At 41.9% G+C, this 21,824-nt stretch overlaps 1 protein-coding gene across 1 annotated transcript; it reads left to right on the top strand.

Moving 5' to 3' along the window:
* Nucleotides 1-1,953: 1,953 nt before the first annotated feature.
* ddx20 (DEAD (Asp-Glu-Ala-Asp) box polypeptide 20) lies at nucleotides 1,954-19,471 on the top strand. Its single transcript, XM_088639988.1, has 11 exons — nucleotides 1,954-2,181; nucleotides 4,102-4,196; nucleotides 4,681-4,849; nucleotides 6,440-6,554; nucleotides 6,918-7,060; nucleotides 8,656-8,794; nucleotides 10,180-10,238; nucleotides 11,234-11,316; nucleotides 13,755-13,860; nucleotides 15,813-15,914; nucleotides 17,478-19,471. Exons 1-11 carry the CDS (start codon nucleotides 1,986-1,988, stop codon nucleotides 18,638-18,640), a joined length of 2,370 nt encoding a protein of 789 aa, XP_088496114.1. The 5' UTR covers nucleotides 1,954-1,985; the 3' UTR covers nucleotides 18,641-19,471.
* Nucleotides 19,472-21,824: the final 2,353 nt, after the last annotated feature.

The raw sequence follows: 21,824 nt of genomic DNA, 5'->3' as shown, positions 1-21,824 counted from the left end.
CCCTTACAGAGTGTAAGCTGCCTTGCTCCTGATGCTTGCTGAGATAGCCTCCATCTGGCCAGCGACTCCGTATTTTATAATGGAGTTGGCTGGAAAAAACAGGGAGCTGTGTCTTCCTTCTTTCCTTCTCTCCGTTGGCTGTCAGTGTAGCATCCTAACTGTTCAAAATGACTGCAAACGAGGCCTTAGATCTGTGGACACTTGTGTGAACGAATGCCAGCTGCATGTCTTAGAATAGTGTGGACGAGAAGAGAGACATGAGTATCATTGCTCTGGTGTACACAGATCTAATTTACTTCTGGTCAGCCCTACATTCCTCCACTGCTTTTAAAAACACAAGACTGCAAATTGGGAGGCGAGTGAGAGGGAAAGAACTCACCCTTTCAGTTTTTCTCCATTATTCTTTGTCGTGCGTAGGTAATTACTTTTAATTATAGCTGACAGCTTCCATTCACAATACAGAGAGTAATGATGAACATGCTTATACTTTGTTAATTCAGGGGTTTGGTGATGCTTGTTTCAATGATAAAGCTTGCACACTCATCAGCTCTTGTAATTCTCCATCATTTAGGTTTGAGGTGCTGTTTCGGGTAAATAGAGTCATGTCTGTCTGATCCCATCCTCCTGATCCACCCATTAAAATTTCCACCAGACTTTGGTCAGATACTGTACATATCTTCACACTTACAGGCTTTGTATGGGAAAGCCATTCCATTCAAATCCAAATCAAGGGTTACTCTGGATGTTTGTGTTTGTGTGTTAAGGAGGAGTGAACAGAGACAAGACTACATCCTTCCTGTTACATATCTTGTCACAGATGGGAACAGTCTTGCATGATGTGTGTCAGCTATTTTGTGCCCCACTGCCTAGTAATCTGCTGTCCAGTTTGATCCCTTGATTACTCTCATTGGCTTAATCAAGTACAAGATTTGGACCTCAAGTTCACTGTATATTTCTGACTTTGTACAGATTATGCAGCAGCAGCATTTAACTTGCAATTCATACGTTATGAGGTCCTTCACTCATACAGGATTGAAGTCTTATTTTGATCTGAGTTACTGATCTGCCACCATGCATGCTATAGTAAGAGATGTATCGGGCACTCTAGAACATGAAAGAGTGCCTGGGTGCCCCCTGGAAACCACAAAAACACAACAGCAGCTTGGTGATTCTTTAACCAATGCAATAAATCAGTGGGAAGTAGGTTCAAGTCTAATGTTTCTTGTTTAAATCATTGGATTTCAGTACCTTAGCAGCTGTATAGTGGTGGAGTTTGGTTGACCTTTGATCTGGTGATGGTAAGTAAATTAGGGATTTGTCAGTCTAACTGCATGCACTACTTGAGATGTTTTCACTGTTTAACATTCCAAAATATTGGCTGTATTTGCAATTCACTGAGATGGACTTTTAATTGAAATGACAAATTTTCATTTAAATTACTAAATGTAACTTAGCTTTATACTCTTTTTATAACTTTTATTACTACAACATATACTACTATATGTTGACCTTTTTGGATTTGCTGGTAGGCTTAAAGTTTGGTAGCTAATGACAGATCAGGCTTGTATTCGTCATCCTCACGATCGTCTTTTTGTCAGAAATGTCAGAAATTCGAATACCAATGAAAGTTTATTAACAGCATGTGTACTTTAGACGTTCAAATACTGCCCCGTAGCGGCTAAATTGCAAATTTCCTTAAGGTGTAAAACAGGCGATGAAAAAGAAAAAAAAAACAGTTCAAGCGACCCAGTAGTTTTTTGGAAGTCAAAGCTAAAGAGTCAGTGTTCTTGGCGGGTAACATTATCTTTCCCAAGGATTTAGAGTTGATTGAAAGCAGTCTACGATGTGTTTCAGAATTGCGTTGTCCTGTCCAAGGTGCTGATAGTACTCAAGTGAAACTGAGCGTGTGAGCAGCATAGAGCCTAAAGTAACGAATAAAGTTTCATCGTTCAATAAGCGGAAAGAACGCGATATTTGGGTTCAAAATGGCAGCATCTATGAAGAAGGCTGCACATGATATTCAAACCAGGAGGCGGACTGAAGATGTCTTGCTCGCCGAGGGTATTGATTTCAGCTCGTTGTTGCTGTCCCAGCCTGTCCTCGATGGACTGGCTGCCGCGGGTTTCCAGAAACCCTCCCCGATCCAGCTGAAAGCCATCCCGCTCGGTCGCTGTGGGCTCGGTAGGATCGCTATTCTTACGAACGTTTTGGGTTGGATTTAAATGTGAACTGCGATTTGCACTTTGCAGCCTAAAGATAAAATCTCTTTAATTAAAGTGGTGCTTCCTGCATTGTAATAGACAGACTGTTATCTTCGTTAACATTAAGATAAGCAATTTCTGGAAATAATTAATCATATTCGTAAACGAATATAGCACACTGCGGTGTGTACCCATTACAAGATACAAGATAGATTAAAACATCAGGTGTGAATTAAATGTGCAGTATTGTTGGTAATGAAAATAATGTTTATTACAGATGCCATGAATAAATAATTCGTTTACCTCGGAAGCTACATTTCTCTATATTTGGGAAAGTGGGAGGCGTGGCTGGCAAGTCTGCTCTCATAATTGAGACATGTGCTCTCGGTACGGCTAAAGCCATATAAACCAGTGTAATATAAAAACAAACCAAAAAAAAAACTGTAATCTCTGAACCGTTGGACGACCGTGACTTAAATATGGAACCACACACCTACTGTGATGGGAAAAGCCTCTATTTATCTGTAATGTTAATTTTGTCTTTGACATAATGCTGTGCTGCTTCAGTTTTCTTCTCCTGTCAAACAGAAACGTGCCCAAAACCTTTCGTATTAGCCACGGTGTGAATTATACAACAACGTGCATCCAATTGTAGGAGCTTTGATTTCAGACATCTTCATAATGTCTCATATCCAAAATCAGTTGGCTTTGGCTTGCAGTTACGAGATCTTTTTATTTTTCAGTGGTGTCTGAATAATTTATATAGCCCATTTTAAATGACCCTTTTACATGGTCTTTACAAAGCAGTTAGTAGCTCTCAACTGCACAAGATAAAAGAAGTATAATGGTACTTTTGCAATTATGACAAACACATTATTTTTTTATTGTGCTATAACTACCACTACGCAGTGTTTTTTTTTATAGTTAACCCACAGTTTGGATCAGTCACTAGTGTAAGACTTGGTTTTCCACAATAACAGTCTGCAGACATGCTTTTTCTGCTCCCTCAACTGTTAGAGCCATTAATCTTTTGACATGCTGCACAAGTTCTTACAGGGTGAAAGCAGATTTGAGAAAGGGCAATACCTCAATGTTATTCATTTGAGTCTGCAGGAGCCCAGCAAATTGCAGAAGTCTGTAACAGGGCTCAGAGCCCTTGAACAACTTCCAGATGAGATGTCAACTCTCTCTGAAATCCAGACCATGTTGAATTCTGCTGAAGTGGGATTCTCTGCTGGCTAGGTTGTAGTGCTGTGGCCCTGGGCCTGGGCAGGGGTAGAGTAGAGCTTCACTTGTCACTGGTGTTGTGTAGAATTCTCCTGTGGTGGAGTTGTCTGCTGTCTAGGCAGTGGTGCTGTGTGGACACATGCCTGCGGGTGTCTGGAATCAAATCCCAGCTGGCTCAGGGAGCACTGTACTTGTCACACCTGTCCTACCCTAACGATGCTCTGCCAGTTGTGTATCAGTGCCTGAGGAATCCTGATGGTGTTGATCATGTCCAGGTCATAGGGCTTAACGTGCTCTCTCAGTGATCACCTGTACTGGTTAGATCAGTTGGGAAACCTGAAGTATTATCACAAGTGTCATTTATAAAGACTTTTAGTTAGCATATGATATTATTGGGTTATCCGAAATGGTAGATGCAGGAAGAAGACATAATAGATAATATAATTTAGGGAGGTAAAATGCTGCCAACTTTTTCATAAAAAATCCGGAAGCGTTGTATCTCTTTTCTTGTTCTTTCAGCGCAGAATAAACCTTTACCTTTTCCTTTGCAGCCTACGCATGCTGACACGGCTACCTACTCGTTTTTTTCATATGCAGTAGAATTATGTTTCCAAAAGTATTTGTGGTGTGAGGCTCCCCCATGTGGTCTTAATTGGAATTTGTCTTTTTCTAGATCTTATTGTCCAGGCCAAATCTGGCACCGGGAAGACCTGTGTGTTCTCCACCATTGCCCTAGACTCTCTGATCCTGAAGAATGTGTCCACACAGGTGAGATCCTGGCATACAGCAGATAGTTTAAAGGTTGCAAACCTGCAAACTGCTTTTGTGTGGCAAGCCTGTCCCTCATTAATGTGGCTAAAGTTAAACAGTTATAGAACTCCTGGCAAGGGTCTGTCATTACTAGAGCAATATGTGCAAATCTAAAATAGACATTTTCATGTCGCTCTCATGTCACAGCAGCCTGGCTGTCTCTGTCACCAGTACTATAAAAGTTTTTGAAATACAATGTTGACAAATAAAAAGTGTGTGATTGTAGATTCACCGCGATAAAAAATTGCAAAGACTAAATTTCATTCTGGGTTAAACAGAATTGCATGAGCAGGAATTTTTATTATTTTTTGAGCCCCAAGGACTACAGGTTTAGATTATTCAAGGCATATAAAAAATAAAAATAAAAACAAAACGTGCAAGGTGACAGTTTTATTGCGGTTTGTTTTGCTCAGTCTGCCTCAGCGTCTCGCTCTTTTGGCAGGTGCTCGTTCTGGCCCCAACCCGTGAGATTGCGGTGCAGATCCACTCGGTCGTCACGACAGTCGGCGCTGCCATGGAAGGCCTGGAGTGCCACGTGTTCATCGGGGGCACCCCAGTCAGTCTGGACAAGAGCAGGCTGAAGAAGTGCCACATTGCTGTGGGCTCTCCAGGTCAGTAAGGAAAGTGTGGGCACCGTTTAGATTCTCAGGGTTGTAAGCCTCTGGTCAGAACACATTAACCACTGGCGTTTCCTTTTCTGTTGATCCTTACACCAGTGCTAAATAAACATCCATCGGAAAACTGCTTATCCTGTCAAGGATCACAGCACACCAGAATCAGTCTGACATGACTGCAGGATGTGCCAATGGCCTCCTCTTGTTTTTAAGCTTTCTGTCATTCTCCCTCTGGACCTGACACCAGTTTATTGCAAAACTATGGAGAAAGGGACATCATGGATTTCAGTCCTGGTCCCCTGGGGAAGCTCCAAATTCTGAGGACTCTGAGCCTTTAGTAACCAGTACTAATCGTGGCCAGTAACTGATCTGCCCAGTGCTTATTCGCAGGGTAGTTTATTTAAATTTTCTACTTGAAGTAATTTTTTTAATTTGCTTTTAGCTCTTGAAAAGCTGAATGAGTTTCAGAATTAGTATGAGCCCTGTGCTGATAGGTGAGTCTCAGAACTGTGTTCTGTCTGGTGTGCATAATGACATTCAACCAATTGGATGTAAGCGGAACAACTAACATTGTGTTGTTGTGTTGAGATTGTATTGTTGTGGGAGTAGTCTGTTGCAATGTCGTTCCCTCCTGTGCGTCTTCATCATCAATTGATCATGCAGGAGCTGTTCAGTCAGAAATAAGGGAGCAAAACTGTTAATTATCAAGTTTAGGAGGTTGAATGTTATTGTGTGGCATAGCAGTGATGCCCGATCCATGTATTTGTATTGTCCCAAAGGTGACAGTAGTGCCATCCAGCTGCATTGTTTTCTCTTACCTCACTAGAGTCTGAAACTCCTTAGATAATTTCCCAATCTCTTCTGGACACAGGCATTGGGAAATCATGGTCACAGCTGGCTAACAAGAATCTGGGATGAGAGCAAGAGATTTCAAGATTATAGGATCCAGCCTATACTCCTACTTAAGGCTTTTACTTGCTAATATAAGGAGCCCATGTGCTATTATTTGTATTTTGATTTGAAGCTGCAGCTTAGAGGAGCAGTTACAACTTGTTGAACCTGAGGCAAAAATGTGTTGTGCTTTTGTTACAGTATACTTAATTACTGTTTTTTATTTTTCATCCTCCTTGTTTACCCGCGAAACCCTGTTTTGATTTTGTAACCATTCCCGTTCAGGAACTCATTTATTAATGGTTTCCAGCAATCCAAATGTGTCCCAAAAGTAAAAGCTCCAGGACACAAATTAGTAACAGTGTTTTTGCTTTTAGTACATCCTGACATTAAAGCCTAATTGATGCTTAGGCCCCAGTTTGTTCCAAACATATTTAATCAACCTGTCTTTATGTAAATTAAAATAAATTAAAAGAACAAACTTTGTACTTGTTGTTTTCCTTTGGGAGTCTGTAGCCTTGGGGGCATCTGGTTTTCATTCCAGTGGTGTTGTAAATTAATCAACTGTACCAATTCTGGGTTTGATTTGTAAAGCTGATCGTGGTCTGAGGCTGCTGTAAAGCTTGATAGATCTCCAGGAGCATTGTGGGAGCTCTCTGCCTGAACAGCCTGTTTATTATCTTGTGTGGTTTGCAGGTCGTATAAAGCAGCTGATTGAGATGGGCTATCTCTCTACGGCCAGCATCCGCCTTTTTGTCTTGGATGAGGCTGACAAACTGCTGGAGGAGGGCAGCTTCCAGGACCAAATCAAGTACGAGTTGGGGGTTCTGGGGAGCCCTAGGAGGGGTGGCAGCACCTCTTTTCCTGCGTAGCCCTTGTCCTACTGTATCTTGTTCAAGCTGGGCTCAAAATAACTGTGGCCAAATTACCTTTTTAATGGATAACCCTTTATTTATTCAGTAAGTCTGTAACCACTTACGTTCTTGGTTACTTCAACAAATGGGATTCAGTCCCAAAGTAGTGGGGAAAAACAGGCTATGGCATGACATAGACTAACGACATAAAAAAGGCTAATTTTATTCCAAACCAGATTCTTATGTAGTTGAAGAAAATCTTGTTTCCTGATTTTTTTCCCCTTCTTTTCCCCTCTATCCTGCCCCTGTTCTCTTATCAGCTGGATCTACTCCTCCCTCCCCGTCAACAAGCAAATGTTGGCGCTCTCTGCCACTTACCCAGAGTCGCTGGCTCAGCACTTGAAACAATACATGAGAGACCCCACCTTTGTCAGGCTGAACCCCACGGATCCTGCACTGATAGGTGAGTCTTGTTCTGTGCTCTTGTCTTGCAAGCTGGCACTAGTGCATCCGTTAGAAGGGGGCTCGTATGGTTTCTTCTACCTCATGGATACCACGATGTGATCATAGGAGATTGGCTTCCCTAACCTGAATGAGATTGTTCTAAACACCTGCCACTCTCTCTGTAATGGCATTTCCTGATTCCTGAAATTGCCTGCTCTTAATTTTCCCTTGTGACCCTGACTGCTTCCTTTTTATGGCTGAATTTGAAGTATAGTTCCTTCACTTTTCTAGGTTCTTTCTGAAGTGATTAAAATGGCAAATGTTATATAAAATGTATATCAAATAAAAGTGCAATTTTTTTGTTTGCCACTTGTTGCCAGGGAGCTAATTCTCTTCAGCACGACTGTGGGGTACAAATTAAATGGTCAGAAGAAGGTTAAAGCTGATTTCTTCAAACAGCTTGAAGACGTGCAGGATAGCTGATTAACTGTGTTTCCCGTTGAAGTGAATAATCAGGCAGGCTTCTAGCTAATCAAGCAAGTGGCTGTTGTGGACTTGGTATTGTGATGTTACTCCCGTTAGAGCCCAGGCTTATTTAACCAATCTACATAAGGAGCTCATTTAGGACCATTCTTTAACAAATTAGCCAGCAGCCATATCACCCTGCAACTCACAACTGGTAACCCACTGAAGCTAAGCAGGTGTGAGCCTGGTCAGCCTGGGGAGACCTCCTGGGAAAAACTAAGGTTGCTGCTGGAAGAGGTGTTAGTGGGGCCAGCAGGGGGCGCTCACCCTGCGGTCCATGTTGGTCCTAATGCCCCAGTATAGTGACGGGGACACTATACTGCAAACAGGTGCCATCCTTCGGATGAGACGTAAAACCGAGGTCCTGACTCTCTGTGGTCATTAAAAATCCCAGGGCGTTTCTCGAAAAGAGTAGGGGTGTAACCCCGGCGTCCTGGCCAAATTTCCCATTGGCCCTTACCAATCATGGCCTCCTAATAATCCCCATCTATGAATTGGCTTCATTACTCTCTACTCTCCTCCCCACTGATAGCTGATGTGTGGTGAGCGTTCTGGCGCACTATGGCTGCCATCGCATCATCCAGGTGGTGGTGGAGGGGAGTCCCCATTACCTGTAAAGCGCTTTGAGTGGAGTGTCCAGAAAAGCGCTATATAAGTATAAGCAATTATTATTATTATTAAATTGGGATACCCTTGAACATGGCATCACCTTGAAATTTATTTGAGTTCATTATCTTCTTGTTGCTTTCTGTGGAGAAAATAGAACTACAGCTTTGGGGTACCAGCAGCTAACACCATACAGAGTGGAGTGTTAAGATGTGATGCAGACCTTGGGATTCATTGAACCACAGGCAATGTTTAGGTCTAAGTGCTTTGAGAGATAACTGTGTATGTTAAAAAATAGAAATTTAATTTTTGAGACCTTAACAATGCCCCCCCCCAACAATCTAAAGTGTCCCTTCCTTTAAGTAAAACTATATCACAGAGGACAAAATAAGCTTAGGAACTTTCAAAATGCAGAGAAAAGCATCATTCCAAAACCATTGTCGGGCAGTCCCAATAACCTCCTCCAATGTGCCTGTTCCTCAGGGCTGAAGCAGTTCTATAAAGTGGTCAGCTCCCACCCCCTTGCACACAAGATCTTCGAGGAGAAGGTGCAGCACCTGTTCGAGCTGTTCAGCAAGATCCCCTTCAACCAGGCCCTGGTCTTCTCCAATCTGCACAGCAGGTATGGTGTCCTGGGATCAGAGGAGGACAAGAAGGTGGACTCTCACCTCCCCCAAAATAAGAACCATTATGTGTTTGTATGATGTGAGCAGTGTAGCGCATAGTGATGGTGTTTTCGGAATCCCTTCTACTGTCTCTTTAAAAACTGTTGTGGCAACTGAGAAATGTAATCTAGGCTGAAAAAAGACTGTAATATTCAATTCACTTATTTACTGAAGCCTTGTATCCCTTACTTTGATTGCAAATCTAAAATGAGCTGTTATTGGGGGTTTTGTGCGAAACCTGCATACTTTTTGTGTCTGATCTTGTCTAACTTCTTAAAAGAAGCTTGGGCCCCAACAGCTACAACAGAGATGGTTTAGGTTTTTTCCTGCCCTTTAAACAGATTTCAGAGTATGACAGAAAATATCTGATGAAACAATTTGGGTAAAAAAGACTGTCCTGTGTCACAATGATTAATTTCCCCCACTTCAGCTTGCTCACCTGCAGATTTGAGGAGCCTTTTCAGAACTAGGGCTGAAAATTATTTAAGCATGAAAAGGTGTGTGGCATAAGTAGAGTAGGAAGGATCCAATAAGGAAGTTCTGCCGAGGTGTGATTCATTACTGGTTCTCCATAGGTCCAGTTGAGGTTCTGATTCTCTGTGATCATTAAAAATCCCAGGGCACTTTTTGAAAAGAGTAGGGGTGTTACCCCTGGTATCCTGGCCAATTTTCCCACTGGCCTTGACCAGTTATGGTCTCTTAATAATCCCCATCTATGAACTGGCTTCATCACTCTGTTCTCCTCCCCACTGATAGCTGATGTGTGGTGAGGGTGCTGGCGCACTATGGCTGCTATCGCATCTTCCAGGTGGGGCTGCACACTGGAGGTGGAGGAGGGGAGTCCCCATTACTTGTAAAGTGCTTTGAGTGGAGTATCCAGAAAAGCATTACATAAGTCTAAGGAATTGTTAGAAAATATTATTCTCCGTACTGTACCGCAGGCAGTAGTGGTTACAGCTCAGCGCTGAACTGGATGGGGGTCGAAATCCTTGATGGAACTCTGCTCTTGATATCCTTGAGCAAGATATTTCACTTGGTGTGTCCCAGTCAATGTTTAATCGGTTCTGCAGGTTATCACTGTGAGTGAGATTTTGTTCTGACGTGACTTACATGGGGAAAAATGAGACATAAATGGATAACGCCGTACACTTCATACATGTGGCTCAAGAGCAGCGCATGCTGGTTACACTTCATTGGAGTGTATTGACAACCAGCATCGATTAATCTGAAATTCTGATAGCTTTGTTTTGTTTTTCTGTGCTCTTTCTTGTGAGTCTGATATGAAAGCTGCCTCGGTCTTTTTGCAGCCTTTAATCTCTCAAGTGTTTTTGTCCCTCCTCAGGGCCCAGCACTTGGCTGATATCCTCACATCAAAGGGCCTCCCTGCTGTGTGCATTTCAGGTGGGTGAGAGACTGGGGAAGGGACTGAGCGTGCCAGCCAGTCTCTCCTCTAATGGTGGAACACTGGTGCTGTGCCTTTCTGCATTCTAAGTGGGTTTTATATTGTTTCAAAGGCATGACTTGAGAGTTCTTTAAGTGAATTCTCTCTCGCTGGCATTCATTGTCTGTTACAATTTTTTAAAAAATGCAACTTGGAAGGAAGTTTCTTCCGCCCTCGGACTAACGGTACTGATAGGGATCTCGCAGGCAAATGACTCTAAGTAAGTTTTCTGGAGGTGCTTAAAATGGTTTAACAAAAAGGACTCGATGCGATAGGACACAACAAGGCACAACATTCTGGGCATTTTTGTAAGGAAAATGAGGCAGTATTTTGTACTGAGGTGGACTGATGTTTCCCCTTGCTGGATTTACTACAGTACATCTAGGGGTAAGGGTTGTGGAGGAGAAGAGGCCTGTTTCTTGGCCATTTAAATTCCTGGCAAGCCCTTAAGGCAGCTTTTTAATTTTCTTTGCTAAAATGTTGGGCTTTATTGTTTAAAGCCTGTACTGTTGGACCCAGTGCTGTTCATTAAACCATTTTAAATACTTTGTAAAACTTGCTTGGAGACATTTCCTTAGAGGTCCCTATCAATACTGGTAGCCTGAAGGCAGAAGAAATCTCGTTCCTTCCAATTAGAAGCCTTTTAATCATAAAAATCGTGTGTCTCTAAGAACACACTGAGCTTTCATGGTAGCTGATTTGTGTCTGAGCCCCTGTACTGGAGAGAGGCATAATCGGAAAGAAATACGAGCTCTTTCACACCTGAATTAATTTCAGTCCACCTTTATAAAGTGTATCATTGTCTTGAGTTGTAGATATAACAGAAGTTATTTTCTCTCTGGCGGTTTTCTTTGGCTGAAATGTCGTGATAAGAAAGTGGAGGTAGAGGGAGGGATGGTGGGAGTCAAGGGTGAGAGAGAAACTGCTGGCGTCTGTGTCTGATTCCCTCTGGCAGGCAGTTTGAGTCAGGACCAGCGACTGGAGGCCATGGCCCAGCTCAAGCAGTATCAGTGTCGGGTCCTGATCTCCACAGATCTGGTAAGTGACTCCTGTGTGTGTGGGGTGTATGCATGGCCTAAAAAATGCAAGAATACAGTTTATTATTATAGATATGATACATGTAAATAATACAAAAAACTATGGCTTACAGAGTGTAGAGAGCTATGCCTCACTTGCAGCTATCAGTAAGTGAAATGTTTTTAGCCATGTTAAATAGAATATGAGGCTGATAATCAGTCACCTGAGATATAACCAGGTGTTCATTAATAGTGATACCCTGCTTATAGCTAGCGTTTGTGCTCTTTCATGTGGGGGTTTCATTTATTCCCTCTGAAGCTCATCCAGACTGATCTCTATTTACATTGAATGTCTTGGAGCTCACAATACAATCGCATCTTTGATTCTGAACCGGTCTCAGGTCATCTTTATTTGATTTTTTTTTAAGTGCCAGAAGGGGCTTTACTGTGTTTACAATGTCAGATTTAAACAGAGCACACAGGACCTGAGGGTGACACTTACACAGAAGGATGGTGTTGTGACCTTGGGCACAAAAGCATTTAAGCATTCTTTTAACTCTATACAATATAAACAAGTTTCAATTCCAACTTGTAGATTGCAGACTTCTCTAGTGTTGAAGGATAGGGAATCGGATCTTACTATAGGCACTCATTGCAGCCATCTGTCAGTCCTGTGTAAAACTCCAGGGGAGAGTCTTGCCCTGTGTAAAATAAGAATAACACAAGCTAAAATATTGTGCACGACAACGGAACAGTGTTTACTGAGCCAGTGGAGCGATGCAGTAATATATGGTTTTAGTCCTGTGTAAAAATAGACTAAAGGCACTCTGCATCTTCTTATTTCACAAGCAGGTGAAATCTCTATTCAACTCGGGCAAATATTTGCACTTTTCAGACAAAGAGTCACTGGTTACCAAGCTGTTCTGCGTTAAAAACTAAATGAATCCAAGGAAAATATTGATCCAATTATACATGTCCCTTTTAAAACTTAGCAAATAGCATCTGAGTACTAGTGAAATAGATGGGGGAATATTGGCACCTTATGCTTTAATCTGTGAATCTGCCCAGTGGTTTCACAGATACGGGATGACTGCCAACTTGTAATGCCCAATATTAATTCAGGTAAGGCAGTCAAGGACTGCAGACATTAACGAGTCACCTTGAATAATTACATCAGGTGCATACCAACAGTGGTATGCCTACTCTGAAGTCCTTCTTGCTGCTTGAAAGTGTACTGTATATTTTTGTATATGGGTATTGTGGCTGCCTGAAAAGTCAGGCACACACTGCTTTCAGAGGGTTTCTATACATTCTCATCTTTGAACACAAAAGTACAATGTCACTTAAAATACATTGCTTTCTGCTTAAAAACATGCTAATCACAAGACATAATTTCCACCTTCACCTGTCTTTTCATTTTCCCACTGATGGAATCTTAGAACTTGGCTGCCTTTTCAAAGGTCAGTATAGAACCTGAGGTTCAATCTAAATTTAGAGAGACGTTTTGGAATAACTGAAAGCTGGGCACAGCCTTGCAAAAAAAAAATAGCCATTGTACCAAGTGTGGAAGAATCCTTGTATATGCCTATGCAGTGATTGTTTCTAAACACCCATTCATGGTAACACTAGAGAGTGACGGGGGCTGTACTTCCTGAAAACGATCAAATTCAGAGCATTACAGGTGGATGCACTTTGTGTGTTTTCTTGCGTGTTCTCCAGAAAATGGCCCTTTTTAGTAACAAATTAAATAATTTCAGACTATATAATGGAGAACAAGATCGCATTAGGAACTTTCAAAATGCAGAGAAAAACGGCATTCCAAAACCATTGTCGGGCAGTCCCAGCAACCTCTTCCCAATGTGCCTGTTCTTCAGGGCTGAAGCACTTCTATAAAGTGGTCAGCTCCCACCCCCTTGCACACAAGATCTTTGAGGAGAAGGTGCAGCACATATCCGAGCTGTTCAGCAAGATGCCCTTCAAGAGCCAGCATGTCTGTGGGTTATTCCAGCTCTTCAAATCTGATTTCAGATTGTTTTAAAATTGTAATTGGACCAAGAAAGCCAACATTTACCCCACCTCAGCAGGACCTGGGCATCTCTTTGCAGGACTGCGCTGTGCCGCCTTGCATCATCCACCTCCTCTTATTTGATTGACGAGCATAGCGTCTCTAGCAGCCTACAATGGAGTAAATCAAATTGAGGGGATGTTTTCACTGTAGACAGGGGCTGTGATCAGCTATGTTCACCAGAAGTAAAATATGATCGCCTTTTTTCTGAGCGTGTGATTCTGATTGTCCGCTGCACTTCCAGCCAAGAATTCCTGAAGTAGATTTCCTGTGAAGTAGGCTGTAGTCTAACTGAAGAGCTGCTGCTCTTCTGCTGAGGTCCCATTAATCCTTTGGCAGCCCTGCGTGGGGAGGATGATCGTAAAAGACTCTCTCTCCTCTCGCTTTGTCTGTAGACCTCCAGGGGGATCGACGCTGAGAAGGTCAACCTGGTGATCAACTTGGACGTGCCGCAGGAGTGGGAGACGTACATGCACCGGATTGGCAGAGCGGGGCGCTTTGGTAACGGTCTACTTACTGAAGCACATTTCCTGAAACGACCGCTCCATTGCTTCTGCCATAGAAGTTCATGAGCCCGGTCCTGCGCCGTAGCTCAAATTGGAATCGTAGGAGGAGTGACGAGTGATTGAAACAAATTTAAAGCTGAGCTTCCCTGTGGATGTGCGGTCTTAATATTCCCGTAATGCAGATCTGCTGAGATCTTTTATATTCATTTGGAATGAATATTGTAAATGTGTGTGAACAACAAAGACCTGCAAATAGGATGTTTTTTCCTTTCTCTCAGAATGAAGCCATTTTCTCTTGTAATGCTCATGGGTTTAGGTGTTAACTTCGGCATTGGGCTCCTGGGTGGTTGAACCAGGAAAGGTGATTATGATCAGATTTCCATCAACAGTTGATACAGTAGTGAATTTGGACACATTTTCTTTAAGTTAGAGCTACCTGGAGGGCCGGTGTGTCTGTGGGTTATCATTCCAGCTCTTCAAATCTGATTCAGATCATTTTATAATTGAATTGGATCAAGAAAAGCTACATTTACCCCAACACACAAGGACCTTGGCATTTCTGCTTAAAGTGATAAATGTGAAAAGTGCAAGCGATTTGTTCCTTTGGGCTGGGAGTTGTCTCGTGCTTGACATGTGTCCATGTTGAGTTGGGCGCGTGTGTGGAGGTCAGAAAGCCGAGCTTGTTACATAAGGAGCAGCTGGAATTCTGAAAGCAGTAGCGCCTCTTTTGTGTGTAACTATGACAACCGCAGGCTTGCTCGGCCTTGCTGACAGCTGGGTCTTTGTTAGCATCTCTTTTGTGTCTCTCCTAAGAGCGACCTGGAGAGAGATCTCATTTCAGAGACCCTGCAGAAGGAAATTCTGCTGCCTTGCTCTAATCTATATCAATCTATGCACTTTCCATACCTATTTTTTTTTAAAGTTGGGTGCTAATGTATGTCTTTTGATTTGTGCCCTGCAGTGTTTCTCACAGGCCGTTCATTTTGCCTACTTTTGTTCATTTCTTTGGTGCATAAAAAACACCACCTTTTAAAACAAGGTTACTATGTACTATCAAGGTTACGATCTACCTACAGTCTCTCGAGGTGTAGTTATGCGTCGAGTGGGTCTTGTTACACTACCACACAGTCCCTGGGGTCCCCTGTTTGTTCTGTTTATTATGTACGCAGTATTTACATTTGTGTGACACTTCTGTTTCAAGTTGTTTTATCTGGGGAAAAAAATAGTGCAGACTGTCCAGTTAAAAGGTCTGTAAATTCATGACACACAAGCTACAACCTTTGGTCAGATATAGCATGGATGTTTTTATAGCTGAATTACATTTCATTGTCTGTAATGGATACATAAGAGTTTGAACAGCTTCAGAGAGTGAGTGCTGCCTATTCCTGGATCAGCAGTGCTGAAAATAGACATTCTTCCCCAAAACTTATGCCTGTTTAAAAGCTTCTGCTTAAGTCAGTTGTTCTGAAGTCCAATATTTGCATTAAGCACTCTGAATGTAATTTTTTTCCCTTCTACTGCTACCTACAAAATATATTTTTAATCTGTTCCTCACACTCTGCCTTCTTGGCATCACCTCTATCAGGGTGGAACAGAAAATGTTTTGTGTTCGGTAAGAATTCAGCAGCGGCTTCTTCACAGACAGCAAGCTTATTCCTTTCATTTAAATTCAAAGGTTTCTCATGTGGAACTGCAGAGACAACTTGATGACAGACAATTCCAGTGCTGTTTTCTTTCGGTGTGTAAAAGTCTTTGTGTTTCATAGGTATGTGGCTCCTTTTAAGAAAATAATTAGGGCCAATTCAGAAACTGAAAGCTTCCCTGAAATGACACTCCGGCCCTCCAAGAGTCTGAAATCTCTAAGTTAAAGGACTTTCAATATACAGTGCAGATGCTAACTTCTGTGTTACTATGACTACCTCTTAAAAGCATCTCTCTCTGTCCCAGGAACTCAGGGCTTGGCTGTGACCTACTGTTGCCGCGGTGAGGAGGAAAACAAAATGATGGCTATTGCACAGAAGTGCAACCTCAGCCTGTCCTGTCTTCCAGGTAGTGTGGCACATTTCCAGCATCCCCAGGACCCCATTAACACTCTAACACTTCCACATACAAAGAAAACAAGTATAGGCTAGGAACTACAAATCTTTCCTTATTCCTGGGTGCCATTGTCATGCGGTGGATAAAACTACTTTATTGTAGCTGCAATGTCCCTGCTTTGATTCTGGACTGCAAAGCCTGTGTGTGTTCACGGAGCGTTCACGGAGCGTTCACGGAGCGTTCACGGAGCGTTCACGGAGCAGGCTTTACTGGTTCATCTAAAGGATCATTTTCTAAGTGTTCCCATTACACCTAGAAGCCAATGAGACCAAATGGACTCCTGTGACAATTTCTGATTATCCATCACTTTTCTGATTTTCCTAAATGTCTAAGATGGTAACCAAAGTGTGCAGTAATACATAATCTGTTTGAAAGAGACACTCTTGCAGTGACAGGCTATACCTGTACCTAAAACTATGTGAATTAGGTATATCACACCTGAAGAACACTCCACCGCCGAAACGTCATCTCTTTTCTTTTCAGCATGGCATAAACATTTACTTGTTCCTAAAAGGTATTTTGTTTTAATAAGGAGTTATGTATATCTGTCCACTAGACAGCAACCAGACTAGGCAGTGGATGTAGGTACCAAGGCTAGCTCCACACATAGACCTCCCAGGCAGGTTTTAGTCAGTGTTTCAGGACCATGGACAGCATTTAAGCTGAAAGTAAGCAGCAGGGGGATAAAAAGTCTTAATTACATATACAGTAAACTTTAGATGTTTAAAATATTATTCAGACAGAACAATTAATTTAATTGGTTGATTTTGGACTTTGCAAATACACCTAGACAGTTCACATAAGTTGTTACACAGGTACACATACATACTAAGAAAATAATCTTGCTTGCGTGAGGTTAACGTGTACTGTCGCTATGAGGTGTGTATTTTTAGGAGGAGCATTTTAATTCCCTGCGATAGGTAAGGATCCTTTTCTGGTAAGGCTTATGTATTCTGAAATGGGATACTTGTAAATTATTTAGTATAACTGTATCTGTTATGCAAAGCCTTGCTCATAACACTCATTAAGTATTTTTTTGTTGCCTTTGTATCGATTGCTTTAGTTTGTGAAATTATTGTAGGTAAATTAGATCTGGTTCATTGTTTACTTGCTAATGCTATCCAGCATTCTAACAATTTCTCAAGTTGCTATGAGCTGGTAACAATTCATTAGTCAGTCATAATATGATGCATTTTCAGGAACCGATCGGAGTGCTGCCCAATATTTCAGCCAGTGCATTGACCCAGAGTGCCATGATGCTGTAATATATAATCAACCATGTTGCAAAGTTTTGATATATTGGGGATAGTGAATACCTTAAAATGTTTAAATTTGAAAAAGGTTTTGTGGTCTTAGAAAGACAAGGTGTAAAATGGATACTTACAGTGGTTATATGTGGACATTTTTATGCAAGACCGCACTTAATCGCCTTGTTTGTTTTCCTTTATATAACCTTTTCTCTTTTTGTGTTTCTTCTTTGATGGACATCTGATCACCTGCTTGGTCTTATTCCAGATCCCATTCCTCCCGGATTAATGGAAGAGCCCTCAGACTGGGACATTACTATCGAAAACCTCAAGACTGCACCCTCTCTCAGGACACCTTCAAAAGGGGAAAACAAGATGGTGCAAAAACCCAAGGACACTATGCCGTTTTCCTCTTGTAGGACTGAGAAGCCCAAGCCAAAACCTTTAGCAAAGACTGTCCCTGCCGGGCATTCTGGCACAGGAAGAGGAGTGGATGTAGTTAATGTTAAAGACCCCAAAAAGCCTGCTGGTGTTCCTGTGCAGGAGAAAGCCCCAAATGTCCCCCTGTCTACATACACAGCTACCCTACATGCTGCCCAGAAAACTGACTCTCGCATCCAGGAGCAGAGAGCTCTTCAGGAATCCTTACCTAAAATCTCCCCATTGCCCTCCTTTAAAGCTGAAGCTCGGCTTCCCTTGTCCTTTGAGGAGATAGAGGCTGACTATGAGAGCTTCATGATCCATGGTCCTGGTAGATCGGTGGAGATCATCCGACAGTACAGAGGGCCCAACAGTGACATGCCAGGCCAGCAGGTAGAAACCAAAGAGCTGGAAATCCCACCAAATGCTGGACCCAGCGAATTGGTTAAAGACTGTATGTCTGAAAGAGGTGACCACAACTCCACTCCGAGAGCTGTCTCTCCTAGAAGCAGCTCCTCTTCTGAAGTGTCCACAGATACTGACACAGATGGGTACCTTTCGCCAGAGGAGGAGGGTGGAGTTCTGGCATCGCCGGGTAAACTAGAAGGGACTGGATCAGCAGAGCTAAATCTGCACAGATCGCCTCGGTTTTCACCCGAGTGTCCCGACTCGCCCCGATCTTATCCCAGAGCCCTCCTCAAACACCGCGCTCCCGCTGCACCCTGTGTGGCACGGCCCCAGAAAAAAAAAAGCTTTGACCCAAATGGAAGCTTTTCCAAGAAAGCGCATGGCGTTAAGCAACAAGAGGGAGTTTCATTCCAAAAACCTAGAAACAAGCCACAGATCCAGGCACAAAGTCATCAGCAATATTGGCAAACGTATTACCAAGCCTGGGAAGAATATTATGCTGCCATGGCCCATCCCCATCACAGGCACTACCAAATGGCTTCCAGCTGGATGGCTGCATATCGTATGAACTCGGTCTATGTGGAAGAGCTGCTTAAACGTTAGTGGTTGTTGTTGTTTCAAATATTTTTTTTCTGGCCAGAATCAGATCTTATTTAGTTTTATTGCAGTCAGGAAGGGCCCGTTTGACATTACACAAATAAAAAAAACATCTTCATGAAGTCAACAGTTTATCTGTAATTAAAAATTGAACAAAACTCCCATTGCAACTGCAGTTTTCCATTGGCCAGCATTGGCTTACACACTTGCCACACTAGTCCCTTGGTAACTGTACCAATGCAGGAAGGGCATTAGTTAGAAAGGGCCTTATTGGCTTTCTGTGACTTGTTAGGCAACTGCTAGCTTGCAGTAACATTAGCAAAAGAAGTGTCACTCCTCCAGTCTGTAATAACTCTCAGGTAAGGCACTCTGGAGCTTGCAGAATTTCAATATGAATGTCAGAAGAGCACATAGTACAGGATTTGTTACCATAAAAGGCCCAGATGAAATCCAAATTGTGGTTATTCTAAAACATAATGATTCTAAAATAATGAAAGTGTTCTAGTTGCAGTCAGTGAAGCACGCTATAACTGTAGAGATTTTTTTTTCCTCAGACATTCCTTACATTATATATAGTCGTTAGTGTTGTATAAACTAGGAGAAATTTATCAAAAATTTGAAAAATTCTTTATTGCAAAGTTACAGTGTTACCTACAACAGTTCCAGGAATTTAAGACCTATTTTACCTGCCTGTTATTGGTTCATCATTGTAAGGTTTGTTGTTGTGATAAAAGAACTCCATGTTGAATTAAAAGGACCATTATATTTGTAAGGTTTTTAACATCCTAAACATTTTTGCTATTTAAAAATAAAAGCTTTCATCCATGTAAAGGAAAACCCTTTATTGTAATTTTGCTTTTGTTGTAATTCTTAGATGGGCACTGGTTCACTGTAGCAGTGGACATTTTTCTAAGTGGCAATTGTGTTTTCCGTTTACTGCAGCTCTTAATTTAAACTGAGACTGATAACCTGAAAGTTTACCTTAAATTCTGAATTGACACAGCTTTTAATAACATTTTATATAGCACTTTTCTGGACACTCCACTCAAAGTGCTTTAAAGGTAATCGGGACTCTCCTCCACCACCAGTGTGCAGCATCCACCTGGATGATGCAATGGCAGCCATATTGCGCCAGAACACTCACCACTCATCAGCTATTAGTGGGGAGGAGAGCAGAGTAATGATTTTTAATGACCCCAGAGAGTCAGGGCCTCCGTTTTACGTCTCATCCAAAGGACGGTGCCTTTTTACAGTATAGTGTCCCCGTCACTATACTGGAGCATTAGGACCCACATGGACCGCAGGGTGAGCACCCCCTGCTGGCCCCACTAACACCTCTTCCAGCAGCAACCTTAGTTTTTCAGAGGAGGTCTCCCATCTCCCATACTGCCCAGGCTCACACCTGCTTAGCTTCAGTGGGTTGCCAGTTGTGAGCTGCAGAGTGATAATGGGTGCTTTTGTGTTAGGTGGGTTCTTAGCCAGTGATATCCTGATTTGTATCTGACATTTTCTCCCTGTCAAGTCTGGAGATGTCTCGCGTTGTAAAGAAAGCTTATTAAAACTAGAGCTGCTCTTTTAGTTTGGGAGCCTCCCCTTTCAAGACCGCTATATTTTTTTCTATACTGTAGTATATGATGTATAGCTTGTGTTATATGTAATCCTCAAACCTTTCAAACAGTATTTAAGACAGTAATAATGCTAAAACAACTATATACTCTTTTGTCTATAAAGCCTGCCTGAGACTAACCTAGTAAGATATTTTTGGAGCTACAAGCGCCTGTAATATTCTGATTAGCACTTTCTATTCTTAGTCCTCTACTGAAATACACTGGCACAAAAATAACTTCAAGTCCACAAAATCATGGCTTCAGTGCTTTAAAAATTAGGAAGTGTCCCTCCAGGCACAATCAAGCCCTTTGCCAGAGGTGAGTATTACATTATTTGGTTAAATAGAGCACTGGGGTGCAGAGCAATTATGGTACAAATGCTACAACAGTAAATCAAAGCCCTGTGTGATTGCTGCTAATCAAGGCTTCCCATAATCGAGCTGGGTTGCTTACCAAATTGAAGGGAACTAGTTGGGTGGGGGATACATGTGAGGTCACTGTTAACAGCAATATTTTAGCTTAAGGATACAAGTGGATGCTATGGAAAGTACATTTTAAAATTGTTACTAGGGTGTCTTTTCTTTTTAGCAATGGTAGTAGGAGCCATATGGATGAAGCTTATACCCTTGTTTCTTATACAAAATGTCTGGAAGAGAGCTATGGATCACTTGGCTTTTAGCAATTGAAAACACTGCATGGCTTTCTGCCATTTGTAGCCTTATGTTCTAGCGTTCAGAATATTTGCCTGATCTTACGATGGTTAGGGTGTGTATTAAAGGCACGTGGCAAGGTTGTTGTGGAAAGAACTGGCTATTGCATTAACTGTTAACTTCATTGATCTTAATTGCAACTATTTTGTAGGCTTATAACCTTGGAGACTTTTGAACAGCCTATAAATCCTGCAGGAAGGTGGCATTCCTGGACCAAGAGTCCAGGAAGAGAGCAAGTGTGGATGAATGTTTTAAAACAATTCTTGCACTCTCTTAGGAATCTCCAGTACAATAGCCAATGCCACTACCCTCCATTTAGTATGTCCCAGTTCTGTCCTCTGTGACTTATCTTCCGGTCATCAATAACTACACCTGTGGTAGTGTAGTGACTAGACACACCTACCTAGACCATTACAATCAGGCCTCAGTATCGATTTAATTTATTTTACACAAAACATCTTTTTATTTCCTGAGCTTTACCTTGCTTGACATTCAACAGTTGAAATGCCTTCATCACCTCTACCCATTCAGGTTTGTAGTTTTCTAAAACATGCATGCAGAAATTCAGTGCTGTTTCTTTTGATGCTTAGTAAATAATTCCCTCTTGGGAATGCTATTTCAAAACTGATGTAAGATTTTTTTACAGTTCAGTTTGATAAAGAAGACCGCTACACCATTTATCAGATCTTTGAATGCAACTATGATCCTCCGTTATTCTGGTCTTTAAAGCTTTCATTTTTTCCCCCAAACAAGAACCATTTTTCAAACACATTTCATTGCAATAAATCATTTATTCTGCTCCAGACCACTGCTAATACTGAAATAACAATGAAATTTCTTACACGTACACTTAATGCATATTATCCACATTTA

This window comes from Lepisosteus platostomus, chromosome 7, assembly GCF_059453375.1.
Source record: "Lepisosteus platostomus isolate fLepPlt1 chromosome 7, fLepPlt1.hap1, whole genome shotgun sequence".
In the NCBI taxonomy this organism is placed as follows: domain Eukaryota; kingdom Metazoa; phylum Chordata; class Actinopteri; order Semionotiformes; family Lepisosteidae; genus Lepisosteus; species Lepisosteus platostomus.
The sequence above is the reverse complement of the archived record's forward strand: the minus strand, read 5'-3'. Positions and strand labels throughout refer to the sequence as shown.

Coding starts and splice junctions, on each gene's coding strand:
- ddx20 (XM_088639988.1), top strand. CDS start 1,986: ATGGCAGCATCTATGAAGAAGGCTGCACATGATATTCAAACCAGGAGG. Junction 7,061..8,655: donor CACGGATCCTGCACTGATAG/GTGAGTCTTGTT, acceptor CCTGTTCCTCAG/GGCTGAAGCAGTTCTATAAA. Junction 11,317..13,754: donor TCCTGATCTCCACAGATCTG/GTAAGTGACTCC, acceptor CTTTGTCTGTAG/ACCTCCAGGGGGATCGACGC.